Source organism: Xenia sp. Carnegie-2017, unplaced genomic scaffold (assembly GCF_021976095.1).
Source record: "Xenia sp. Carnegie-2017 unplaced genomic scaffold, XeniaSp_v1 HiC_scaffold_24, whole genome shotgun sequence".
NCBI classification, from domain to species: Eukaryota; Metazoa; Cnidaria; class Anthozoa; order Malacalcyonacea; family Xeniidae; genus Xenia; species Xenia sp. Carnegie-2017.
In genome coordinates, this window is record NW_025813487.1 from 17,138,958 (window position 1) to 17,152,927 (window position 13,970).

Below are 13,970 nucleotides of genomic sequence, written 5' to 3' on the forward strand. Positions count from 1 at the left end.
TTGAAGTAACAGTGAAAGCTACTTGTAAGTTTGTAAGACAGCATTTCAGATATCATTGTAAACTTTTACAGAATATTGAATTTTGTTAATTCTATACAGATCCACCACAACAAACCAATATCACCATCAGTCCAATGTCAGTTAGAAAAGGTCAAAATGTGACAATAACCTGTGAATCAGATGGTTATCCTGAACCAACCTACACTATTTATCATAATGGTGCAGTTATCAGTAATAATAAGACATACATCATTCAATCTGTCAACTTCAATAACGCTGGTTCATATCGTTGTGAAGCAAAGAATAAACTGGGAAATGATTCATCTGATGTTAAAAATCTTACTATCATCAAAGGTAAAATTAAAATTTTACTTCATCAATTTTTGGGCTAGTATTCTACATTGTACTTGAACAAATTACGACTGTTCTGTTTCATTCCATTTGTACACGATAGTACAAGATTGTGCTGAACAATAAAGGTAGTTATGTATTTTTCTTTGTTGGCGAGGCTTAGATTCGTTGTTCTGAAAAACTACCACTGTCAATTATGATTGACTCTTAAGCATACACCTCCTATGCCCCTTTCGCTGCCTACTGCGCTGACGTATGCATCTGTCGTCACCTAGCTGTTAACTTTTCCTATTGCATATCTCATTAAATAGGTTATCAAGAGCCTTCGACGACTATGATTTGTTTATAGTTCTTCGAAGACCAACGATAGTTGTTTAGGCTTTATAATAAGTCAATATTGTTTATGTCTAGTCGGTCACGCGATTGACTTTCAAAATTTAAAAATTTATTATTAATATACATCTTGAAATTTGAGTGATTATTGTTATGTTGTTGTTCTTTTCCAACATCAAAGTCTTTTATACAAATAAGATTTTCATTAAGACAATTGGTTAGTAATGCTGCGGTTTAATGCAAAAATCACATTGGATAGCAGTTTAGTGAAAAATTTCCACTGATCTGGACTTTTAGCGAGTGATGAGCGGGCTTACTGCTGGCTTGTGACTGGTTAGGGTATCGATCCAACAATCCTAAGAAACTGCACCTAACACTAACGAATACTCTCATTATTAATTTTCTTTTTCATTACTAATTTAAGAAAGGAATATTTTCTGTTTTTAATTTCAGTGAAACTAAAGGTGGTAATTAATTGTTCAAAACCTCTGGTTGTGAATGAAGGTGATAATGTATCATGTGTATGTAGAGGTGAAGGAGGTAACCCTCTTGCTAATGTCACATGGTTTGATAAAGATAACAACATAATTGGTGATGTTGGAGTTGTAAATAAGACATTAGTAATCACTAATGTTACATTGAATGATGGTGGAAATTTTACATGTAAAGCACAAAGTTATAATGATCCACGTTTTACAGATGAAAAATCTATTGAAGTAACAGTGAAAGCTACTTGTAAGTTTGTAAGACAGCATTTCAGATCTCATTATAAACGTTTGTGTAGGATATTTAGTATAATTTTATTCTTTACAGATCCACCACAACAAACCAATATCACCATCAGTCCAATGTCAGTTAGAAAAGGTCAAAATGTGACAATAACCTGTGAATCAGATGGTTATCCTGAACCAACCTACACTATTTATCATAATGGTGCAGTTATCAGCAATAATAAGACATACATCATTCAATCTGTCAACTTCAATAACGCTGGTTCATATCGTTGTGAAGCAAAGAATAAACTGGGAAATGATTCATCTGATGTTAAAAATCTTACTATCATCAAAGGTAAAATTAAAATTTTACTTCATCAATTTTTGGGCTAGTATTCTGCATTGTACATGAACAAATTACGACTGTTCAGTTTCATCCCATTTGTACACGATAGTACAAGATTGTGCTGAACAATGAAGATAGTTATATATTTTTCTTTGTTGGCGAGATTCAGATTCGTTGTGCTGAAAGACTACTACTGCCAATTATGATTGACTCTTAAGCCTACGCCTCATATACCCCTTTCGCTGCCTACTGCACTGACGTATGCATCTGTCGTCACCTAGCTGTTCACTTTGCCTATTGTATATCCTCATTAAATAGGTTATCAAGGTCTTAGACGACTATGATTTGTTTATATTTCTTCGAAGACCAATGATAGTTGTTTAGGCTTCATAATAAGTCAATATCCTTTAGGCTTAGTCGGTCACGCGATTGACTTTCAAAATTTTAAAAATTATTATTAATATGCATCTTGAAAGTTGAATGATTATTGTTATGTTGTTGTTCTTTTCCAACATCAAAGTCTTTTTTACAAATGAAATTTTCATTAAGCAAGTTGGTTAATAGTGCAATGGTTTAATGCAAAAATCTCATTGGATAGCAGTTTAGTGAAAAATTTCCACTAATTATTACTTTTAGCGACTGATAAGCGGGCTTTGTGCTGGCTTGTGACTGGTTAGGGTATCGATCCAACACTCCTAAGAAAATGCACCTAACACTAACGAATACTCTCATTATTAATTTTCTTTTTCATAACTAATTTAAGAAAGGAATATTTTCTGTTTTTAATTTCAGTGAAACCAAAGGTGGTAATTAATTGTTCAAAACCTCTGGTTGTGAATGAAGGTGATAATGTATCATGTGTATGTAGAGGTGAAGGAGGTATCCCTCCTGCTAATGTCACATGGTTTGATAAAAATAACAACATAATTGGTGATGTTGGAGTTGTAAGTAAGACATTAGTAATCACTAATGTTACATTGAATGATGGTGGAAATTACACATGTAAAGCACAAAGTTATAATGATCCACGTTTTAGAGATGAAAAATCTATTGAAGTAACAGTGAAAGCTACTTGTAAGTTTGTAAGACAGCATTTCAGATCTCATTATAAACGTTTGTGTAGAATATTGAATTTAATTTTATTCTTTACAGATCCACCACAACAAACCAATATCACCATCAGTCCAATGTCAGTTAGAAAAGGTCAAAATGTGACAATAACCTGTGAATCAGATGGTTATCCTGAACCAACCTACACTATTTATCATAATGGTGCAGTTATCAGCAATAATAAGACATACATCATTCAATCTGTCAACTTCAATAACGCTGGTTCATATCGTTGTGAAGCAAAGAATAAACTGGGAAATGATTCATCTGATGTTAAAAATCTTACTATCATCAAGGTAAAATTAAAATTTTACTTCATCAATTTTTGGGCTAGTATTCTGCATTGTACATGAACAAATTACGACTGTTCAGTTTCATCCCATTTGTACACGATAGTACAAGATTGTGCTGAACAATGAAGATAGTTATATATTTTTCTTTGTTGGCGAGATTCAGATTCGTTGTGCTGAAAGACTACTACTGCCAATTATGATTGACTCTTAAGCCTACGCCTCATATACCCCTTTCGCTGCCTACTGCACTGACGTATGCATCTGTCGTCACCTAGCTGTTCACTTTGCCTATTGTATATCCTCATTAAATAGGTTATCAAGGTCTTAGACGACTATGATTTGTTTATATTTCTTCGAAGACCAATGATAGTTGTTTAGGCTTCATAATAAGTCAATATCCTTTAGGCTTAGTCGGTCACGCGATTGACTTTCAAAATTTTAAAAATTATTATTAATATGCATCTTGAAAGTTGAATGATTATTGTTATGTTGTTGTTCTTTTCCAACATCAAAGTCTTTTTTACAAATGAAATTTTCATTAAGCAAGTTGGTTAATAGTGCAATGGTTTAATGCAAAAATCTCATTGGATAGCAGTTTAGTGAAAAATTTCCACTAATTATTACTTTTAGCGACTGATAAGCGGGCTTTGTGCTGGCTTGTGACTGGTTAGGGTATCGATCCAACACTCCTAAGAAAATGCACCTAACACTAACGAATACTCTCATTATTAATTTTCTTTTTCATAACTAATTTAAGAAAGGAATATTTTCTGTTTTTAATTTCAGTGAAACCAAAGGTGGTAATTAATTGTTCAAAACCTCTGGTTGTGAATGAAGGTGATAATGTATCATGTGTATGTAGAGGTGAAGGAGGTATCCCTCCTGCTAATGTCACATGGTTTGATAAAGATAACAACATAATTGGTGATGTTGGAGTTGTAAGTAAGACATTAGTAATCACTAATGTTACATTGAATGATGGTGGAAATTACACATGTAAAGCACAGAGTTATAATGATCAACGTTATAGAGATGAAAAATCCATTGAAATAACAGTGACACCTACATGTAAGTTTGCTAGGCGGCATTTCAGATCTCATTATAAACGTTTGTGTAGGATATTTAGTATAATTTTATTCTTTACAGATCCACCACAACAAACCAATATCACCATCAGTCCAATGTCATTGAAAAAAGGTCAAACTGTGACAATAACCTGTGAATCAGATGGTTATCCTGAACCAACCTACACTATTTATCACAATGGTGCAGTTATCAGTAATAATAAGACATACATCATTCAATCTGTCAACTTCAATAACGCTGGTTCATATCGTTGTGAAGCAAAGAATAAACTGGGAAGCGATTTATCTGATGTTGAAAATCTTACTATCATCACAGGTAAAATTAAAATCTTACTTTTATCAATTTTTGACATAGTATCCTACTTTGTACTTAAATCAGAATTATTTACGACTTGTCAATGTTTATCTTCCATTGACTTGCATGTGTACACGATATTACAAGATTGTAAAAAAGTCTTTTTTACAAATGAAAATTTTCATAAAGTAAATTGCTTTATGAAGCAGCGGCCAAAAATCTCATTAGTTACCAAATTAGTGGGAAAATTCCACTAATCTGAACTTTTACTGACTAGCGCGCTGTGCGCTGGTTTGTAAGTGATTTGGACATGGCCATTCTTACGCTAGTCGTAGTTTGGCCGTCTAAAATTGTGATCGTACTCAAATTGTAAATCAGCTACTGCGCGTGCTCTATGGACTCAGACTGCTTCACCCGGATCCGTGGCATCAAATTTTGCCTTTTTTATCGTTCTTTTCATCGTTGTGAAGCAAAGTTTACACTGGGCAAAGATTTGATGTTAAGGATTTCACTATCAACCAAGGTAAAAAGATTGAGTTTCACTCTTTCATTTGCTTTGTTCTTTTTGGTCGATTATTATCATTTTTTTGATAGATATTTTTGTCATTCAGTATTCTGTCAGCATTTTCATCTCTATGACATTATAGTTTGAGTTGATTTCTGTGTAGCTATTTTAGCATTTGTCATTTAAGCATTTGTCAAGATATTCATTTACTGATTGCAAAACGAAAGGTAATTTATTTACTATGCTTTAAAATCATATTTATGCTTAAAATACTATTAGCTCTTTCTGTTCAATTTGCATGCACTACCTGAGATGATAAGAATCCTTAAAAGAAAATTTAAGCAAATCGCTCTTTTATAGCAAACTTTAGCTCTAGTCACACAATGCAATTAATATCTCGACCTTTGCCTTAGACTTAATGGAAATGTTTAATTCAATCTATCCAATGCTCAATCAAAATGCTCCAATCTTGTTATCATATGTTATCATAATGCTAAATTATTAAGTATCTACTTTTGTGTTATGTTTATTGTAGAAAAAGGATACCAGTAAGTGAATTATTCATTTTAATTTTCTTTGTGTAATATGTGATGTTAATGTATTTTTTGTTTCTCATCTTTTGAATAAAATATTTTCATGGTTTGAGCAAGTTAGAGAAGCTGTTGTTTTTCTTCAGTACGAGCTGTTGTATTAATGTTGTATCTATATTTTCTTCGTTTCGTCCATGTCGTGTACAAAATTTGATCATGGTTGTTGATGTTGCAGCGGTGAAAATAGTGTTGATTTCTTAGCTGGAGCTAATAATGCACAACCCAATCATTATAAAGAGGCTGGAGGACTTAGAGAAAATGCTTATGAATCTGTTTGTAATCAATATGAAACAGTAAATAATCCATCAACAAGCAAAGAAATTAGATAGAAAAATCAAACAATTTCAAGGAGTGTAATGGAAAACTCTTTAAATTGCTTCTTTACGATTGAATGATTTCATATGCATTAGTGTAAGGGATGTTTCCGAATAAAACAATTTCGTGATCACTATTATTTTGCTTCTTTATTTTCGTGTCTACTGTAGATGTGAGATTTGACCTACCCCCAAAGACAAGCTAACATTGAATGAATTTGTTTCAGCAAGCTTGGACGGTAATAGAAATTTTTAATTTAAAATTTCTAGGAAGACAGCAAACTGCGTTATAAAACAATTTAGTGAACAAAATGTAACTAAATTGTAATGTGTGAGTCATTGCACATGGATAGTGCTATCCTTGCTTCGTGTAAACAATGCTTCAATTCCATAAACATCAATGGTAGTTTTCAGCGAGCAAACATCTCAATTATGCCCATCAGTGGACAATATTCATTGATCTTTAATGATAATCAATGACAGATAAGCAGGATAGCCTAAGGTAGAAGATAGCCTAAATATATATATATCGCAGAATGCAGATTTTCATTTATTTCTTACACTGAAATGATTCGTAAAATTCAAATGTCTTACTTGGGAGTGAATACGCTTTATTTTAAACCGGATTTGCAATTCTATGTTGTCCCACATTTAATAAAATTTTGTAAAATTTTCTTTCATTTAAGATTCTAAGCTAATGGGAAAGCAATATAAATACAACGATTAAAAGAAATTATAGAACATTACTTTTGTACTTTTAATTTCCGAATTTGTTTTCGTGACTTGTTGAGTTTAGTGTTCTGGTTTTAAACAGTTCTTTTAAGAACTCTTACGTTATTATTTTAACCATTCACCATGGTATTTGCTCTTTTTTAAACAATTATAAATTCTAATATACCTGATTAAAAAGAGCAAAGTCGTCTGACGTCATCCATGTACGGTCCTTTGCTAAACAGAAGTTTGCAGTCCAACCATCTGAATTGAAGTTGCTTGCATGGGTTGAAGTGGTAAAAGTTAAAGGACAACTTGATTATTTGTCATTTGATTCACTGTTTTACGAAATCAAAAATTTCTCAGTGATGCATGCCCCCCTGGGACTCGTCAAGAACATTCTCAATCTAGCCACGTTTGGTGTTTTCATCTAAAAACTGCAGGATAAGATCATTGGTAGGATAGATGTGGTAAAAAGGGGCGGATCAAGCTTTCCCAGGGCCTTTGGTGATTCCAAAGTCCCCCATCTGGAATTCTTTGTAGACAAAGTATAAGAAATTTTTAATTGTGCATTAAAATTGTGAAAATTACTAAGAATATTTCAGCAAAAGCGATTTATACAGATGTTATTTTTCACAATGATTTTCTTACAAAATCCACTTGTGGATGCTCATCGTCTTCAAGAGCATTATAATCAACTAGGAAATGGATATTGGCACAGCGTGTCGAAGTATACTTTCACAATTTATACATTCATCTAAAAGCACCATTAAGTCATATGTAAGGATAAAATTACAGAATAGAGATTGTGTGGCTGGTATTCTGTTTTTAAAACAACTCTGGGTAATTTGTGTGGCTTGTCATGAGACAGGTTTTGATAAAATATGATCGCTCTGTTACATATGACAGCGTTGTCACGGCGTTTACATTCTTTTCGTTACTTATGTAAATATTTGCACAACATGAGAACCGGAAATAATTTTGAAAAGAGGAAAATTAGCTGGTTTCTTTAAGAAGCACGTGAAGATTTTTCGCCAGCTTAGTTACTTCAGTATTGTTTAAGCTAAAGTGAATCATTTAAAATGTTATCAAATATTGATGGACAAGATTATTTGTAAAAAAATTTCATTGACATTTCAGGGAATTTCCTGTGGAATTAAGAGTTGTCTGAGTTGTATCATAGTGGAAAGTTCTTTAGTACTTCCGCAAAGTACAAAACAAAAAATCTTGTTTTACTGGCAACAACAGAGGATTTTTTGCCGTGAATTTACACTAAAAATACAATGTTTTCCATTGAAAATTTTGGAAGTTTTACTGATGCTCTTGTTTTCACCAAAGTTGCTTGACTATGTATACTTTCTATTTAATAGATAATGATCTTGAATGTATTGATCGATAGTTAGGCCGATACAGACTGAACAGTTTTGTTTTTAATTTGGCTTATTTACAGTTTAACAGTAAATATATAAGTCGTTGTAGAGACTTCTGTTGCATTTTTATCTCTTTTGACTTCATGATTTTAGTTGATTTCTGTGTATTTAGCATTTGTCGTTCGATTTTTTGCCATAACCTTTAAATTTGTTTAACAACTGCTTCTCCGAATTCGGTAATTTTTTATTGATTTTAGTAAGTTTTGGAGCTTGGCTTGGTAATTAACTTTCAGAAAGTCTGGTCACGGTGGGACACACTGATTAAATACATCTATTTTATTCAATGTATTTTGGTTCAATGATCATCACTCAGCATTCCATTTATATCATTTCAATAAAAAATACGCCATTGAATTACCATAGTGAATATATTGAGTGAATATATGCACAGAAATATGAAATACGCCCATCAAAACTGCATAATCAACAACGACATCACGTACGTTAAACTGTAGTGACGTACATCACGTGCGTACATTATTCATCTAGATTCATGTATTAGCAATAGAGGAAATAGCCAATCCTACACTTAGGGGGGGTGTTTACATGAATCCGGAATGACTTTCAATCCCGATCGAAACGTGATGTCAATCCGTGTTTACATGAAACTAATTGTTGTTCTTCTTCGCACTCATTTTAACCCATTTAGCCTCTTTATTTACTTACGAGCTTCAATTTGCCAGAAGACAATACCCATGGCACATGCGTGCTTCGTCATTAATCACAATATCATTCAAGAATGAAACTCAATTCGCGTTTACATGAGATAAAAGTAAATTTCGATCCGAATGAAACTAGGAATGAGTTCATTCCGGATCGAAACTCATTACGGATTCATGTAAACACCCCCTTACTCAAACGCGCTACTTAAACTTACGCACTTAACTTTATAATCACGTAAAACTACTCAAATTTCAAGTACATTATCCGCTGTGTAATAACTGCACCTTCTTTAACCAAATATATAAAAGCCTGTAAATAAATTCTAACACATAGAATACTCACGACTGTTGTAAATAACTTCTTCGCTAGTGAATAAAATAATCACAAAATTTAATAGCGTAAAACGAAAATACACAGCTCATACGAAAGACTTATATAACGCTAAACGTCAAACGTTGCGAAGCAGGAAATTGGTCTTTCTGAAATTCTCACGGAAGAAAACCAAATTACATGGGTATGTTACATTTTGCTGTATTTTTAGTGGAATAACGTACTTGTACTTGTTGAGCTCTACCTGTAGAGCGGCGGACTAGTATCCCGAAGTTGCGAATTCAAATCTCGTCAAAGTCACATGTTTTTCATGTGCATATTAAAAAAACTGTGTTTAGATTAATATATTACATTTATTCTCTGATGATGGCTTTGGAATAATAAAGGCCTGTTTACATGGGAATAGGGTAACCATACTTGCAAGGCTATCTTTTTGTGTAGGGTGACTCTACCATTGTCAGGTTTGTGTATTACTATTAGTGACAGCAACATCAGCATGCTGTAGACATGATTGCAGATAAAACATTTTGGCTTCCTTGAGGCCTATTTATAAAGATCCATAATTCAGTCTAAGACCTCTGAAAATTGTTTCCAATTCATTTTCATTATATTATATTCACATTGAGTGGTTTTTTTTCAATGACGACTTAACATTCATAGAATAAAAACCTTCTTTGCCATCTCGAAAACTTCCTTGTAGATGGTGGATGGGCTCTAGTTTTATTGTTTGTCTCTGTAAAATCATGTAGTGCATCTTGTGTATAATTTTATGCTTTGGAAGCACTTTATTTTCCCTGATATGCAAATATGTTGAGTAGATATGATGTAAACATAGCCCTACTAAAAGGGATTACCTTATCTCAAACATTTTATGGTTTATGAAATAAAATATTATCCAACTGTTGTGGTAACCTTATCAATTTGATATGGAAACCCTAACCCTCAGGGTTACCCTAGCACACATGTAAATGCTACATATAAAGCAATTTCACGTTGAGTAACTTGCTTGCTAATGTAACCCTTCTGGTAGGGTTACCCTACCTCCATGGGCCCAGTGTGCGAATTAGTTCAGAAAAACGATGTGCAATTTTTTTGACAAAGTGTTTCTTTAGAGGCATAATCAAATCGATATTACATTAATTATTATATAGTGCTAATTGCTACCGCCGACATTCCACCCCACCCAGACTCAAAATATACATTAATGTACACAAACACACCTAACTGAGGCTAACTCACAATTGACTGACTTGACGACGCAAAGACGACGAATACAAGAATTTTAAACCAGGAAGTTGAATAACCTCAACCGTTTATTGATAAAGCAAAAGCCTAAACGTTTTGGTGAGTTAAAAATCATTTCATTTTTAGATGTGAAGTGTTAAGTTGTATATTACTGAAGGAAATTTCATTTTATACGCTTTAAATTTGCTGTGTAATTTTCACGGAACTATGTAATTGGCTGCTTCAGGATCTTTAACGTTGAACATGAGGCAACAGTTTTAATAAGAATATAGTTTAATATTATTGTTTATTTAAAAATGAAAAAATATAAGACTCATAGCTTTTTATTATTACATAAATAACCAATGGAAGTAGCAGGGGCGGATCTAGAGTATGTCAAATCCGTCGCGCGAATGATGTTTGAAACTCAAAAATTACCTATTCATATTAGTTAAAAATTCTTTAATTATTCTTACTTTATTATCGCATTTACTTCGTGATAAAAATCCAGCTTTATTTATTATTGAAAACTAATGACTAATGCAATGAATATCTCCTTGGTAACCAGATCAGTTGAATTTTAATTGACCTGGAATAACCGACTGATAAGCGGGTGGCTTGACTGGTTCGACTGATAAAGGAGTCTATGAACGCCAAAAACGCTTATGTCATTGGTCAATAGCCAGATCAGTGGACGATCTGGAATAATCTCGACCGATAAGCGGGGTGGCCGGACCTATAAGGGAGTCCACTTGCTATCGTGTAATTGGTTCGTTTAAATTTTTGTCTTACTGTGATTGGTTTGACCTATTTCGACTGATAGCCAACTGAACTAACATAGTCAAGCTCACTGTCTGGATTGAATGTTTGATCGTTTCATAATACTTTTCTAAAGCATGATAGAAACTAAACTACAATCAGATGGAATTTATGGAAATCTTTTACAAATTCATATATTGACATGATTGCTGCTTTCCAAACTGGGAATTTTTTCAAGAGGGCGAAAAATTTATGGATGAATTGTAAATGCTTGGCAAAGACGATCTCGCGAGCGACATTTCAGTCATTGATGTTCAAAAGCAAGCCAACATTGTTTTGAGTTTTATCAGCAGAAATTTACATCCAAAATCGTAAGTAAAGGACAAGTGAAGTGCATGCATGAATGTAATATATCAAAGTCAATTATGCGAATGTGTGATGCGATTTATGTCAATATGGCGTATGGTAAGCAGATCGATGCTTCTAAAATTGTTGTTGACGAAGGACTTTTAGCTATGATTTCTTTAGTGCTTGGGGAATCGTGGCCGTTATATGGCAGCGAAATCCTACATTACTGCAATTATATTTCAATGGACAAAAAATCTGTAGCCATAAGGCGCCATACTATTATTTACTTTATCATAAACAAATGTTTGGGGTTTTTCAGTTTATGATCATTGATCATTCAATCATTGGACAGTTATACTACATATTGTTTAAGATTTGAGAAAACTAACATTGATTACATGAGAAGCTGTTTACTATAACCTGTGATTTTGAGTCTTCTGATCCATGAAGCTTTTTATTTTGACAATTTGACTGGAATGGTATTAAACCTGAGTATTTCACATACATGGAATGTTGTCCCATGTCACATATTGTCCCCTTTTCTAACTGAACACCTCATGTAGAGATGTAAAGGTATGTCAATCTACGGCTCATACCAGATTGTTTGCCATAAATGCCAAAGGGCTATTGATGTATGAAAAGCATTTTCTATAAAGTAAAAATGTCTTTCTATGTATGCAGATAAACCTTGAAATTTGGCAAAACAGCAAAGTATTTTTCATGATCACTAGGTAATTTTTCTGATGATCATTATAATTTCTAAACTAAATTATTTCTGATTTACATTTAAACAAGCTTTGATCATATGAAAAGATATTTATCATAACCAGTAAGCATGACACATGAACCAATTTTAACATTCATGTAATTATATAATTAAAGACATGTTGTATGTTTGTAAATGATGATCGTCCAGGTTAATAAAGTCCTGAGAAGGACTGTTTTTGATGTTGTTGACTGACGTTTCGACAACCTTAGCGGTAGTCATCTTCAGAGTCAAATGAGGAGTAAACGTCAGGTTAGCCGTATTTGTTGTCTGGTTCTTACGTCATTGTATTGTGTGTACAGGAAATGCAGGAAATGTGTATTGTCATTGTGGATTAGTGTGAAGTGAAATATTTTATTTTTAGTTGTGATGTGTGATTTAGGTGTGACGTTTTTAGTTGTAGTGTGTGGGTGTCAATTGTGTATTGTCATTGTGAATTAGTTTGAAGTGTAATGTTTTAGTTGATCGTTTGTTTGTATTGTGAATAAGTCGTTTGTAAGGTGCCGGTAATTGCTGTGATCTGTTCAGGGGTTTGTTCCAAGTTGGTATACCAACTTTCTAATGTAAGCCGTTGTCTATAGTCAGTACTGTAAGTGATGCATTTTGCCGAGTCCCAGTCAATGTTGTGCTTTGTGATTCGGTGATGTTCGGCAATGTGATTAGTTTTGTCTTGTTTCTTAGTAGCTCGTTTGTGCTCAGTAAGTCTTATGTTTAAGTTCCTGCCAGTTTCCCCGATATAGGAGGCGTGGCAGTCGGAGCAGTTTATTTTGTAAACTGCACCTTGTCGTTCGTTGGGTTGTTCTTTGTCCTTTATGTTCGTTAGTACTTGTCGTAATGTTGTGATTGGTTTATGTGCGACACGTATGTTGTATGGTCGTAAGATACGCGAGATAGTCTCAGACGTACCTTTGATGTAAGGTATCGTTGCTGTTGTCACTGAGTTGTTCGTTTCGTTGGGTTCGTTGGGTTTGTAAGTGTTGCGTTTGATAAAGTCAGAGTTATAGTTGTTTTTGTCAAAAACACGTTTGAGATAGTTGTTTTCGTTTTGTAGAGCGTCCGGTGAATCACATATGATTTGTGTCTTGTTAATGTTCTGATTGTGGTGGCTTTGTGTGATGTAGGGTTGTAAGATGATTGGTCTAGTAGTCGGTCAGTATGTGTTGGCTTGCGATAAACTGTTGTTCCTAGTTTTGATTGTCATGTTTACCAAACAGTCGAGAAAAGGAAGAGTTCCGTTTTCTTCGACATCTTTGGTAAATTGTATGTGGCTGTTCTGTTTGTTGATGTGAGTATGGAAGTCATCAATCTCGTCTGCATGTAGTGCTGTGATTGTGTCATCTACGTAGCGAAACCAAAAGGTAGTGCATGTTTGTAAGTCATGAGTGCCCGTTCCTCTATAGATTGCATTACAATTTCAGCAACTACAACAGAAACAGGCGAGCCATTGCTGTCCCATGTAATTGTTTGTAGTGTGTTCCTTTGTATTGGAAGTAAGTCGAGGTGAGGCAGAGCTCTAGTAACTCCATAATGTCTTCTGTCGGTAATGGCAGTACGTCCGTGGTGTTTGTAATGAGGGTTTTTGTACAAGTAAGTGCCAGATTAAGTGGAATACTGGTGAACAGTGATTTCACATCAAAAGACACTAGTATATATTGGTTTTGTATAGTGCTGGTATTTGTATAGTGCACAGTTTTAAGTGAAAGTTTCGAACCACAGTGATACAATTGGTCGCTTAGTGTTTTGATTTGTTTGTATGTGATGGTGTTGGTCTCGTTTGAGTTGTTCGTACGTTTGTCTGTCGTTT

The 13,970-nt window shown here is 33.8% G+C and overlaps 1 protein-coding gene and 1 long non-coding RNA gene across 2 annotated transcripts in view; both read left to right on the forward strand.

Moving 5' to 3' along the window:
* Nucleotides 1–6,662, forward strand: part of LOC124452268 (neural cell adhesion molecule 1-like) — a 30,317-nt gene extending 23,655 nt beyond the window's left edge. Inside the window, exons 5-14 of the mRNA XM_047002851.1 lie at nucleotides 100–354; nucleotides 1,408–1,419; nucleotides 1,498–1,677; nucleotides 2,536–2,817; nucleotides 2,896–3,149; nucleotides 3,250–3,316; nucleotides 3,933–4,214; nucleotides 4,293–4,522; nucleotides 5,567–5,579; nucleotides 6,622–6,662. Of these exons, the coding sequence (XP_046858807.1) occupies nucleotides 100–354; nucleotides 1,408–1,419; nucleotides 1,498–1,677; nucleotides 2,536–2,817; nucleotides 2,896–3,149; nucleotides 3,250–3,316; nucleotides 3,933–4,214; nucleotides 4,293–4,522; nucleotides 5,567–5,579; nucleotides 6,622–6,662 (1,616 nt within the window). The remainder of the gene's footprint in view (nucleotides 1–99; nucleotides 355–1,407; nucleotides 1,420–1,497; nucleotides 1,678–2,535; nucleotides 2,818–2,895; nucleotides 3,150–3,249; nucleotides 3,317–3,932; nucleotides 4,215–4,292; nucleotides 4,523–5,566; nucleotides 5,580–6,621) is intronic.
* Nucleotides 6,663–9,211: 2,549 nt separating this feature from the next.
* On the forward strand, nucleotides 9,212–10,621 carry LOC124451405. The gene is made up of 2 exons (XR_006950443.1): nucleotides 9,212–9,253; nucleotides 10,221–10,621. It is a non-coding gene; the product is annotated as an uncharacterized LOC124451405 (long non-coding RNA).
* The last annotated feature ends 3,349 nt before the right edge of the window (nucleotides 10,622–13,970 follow it).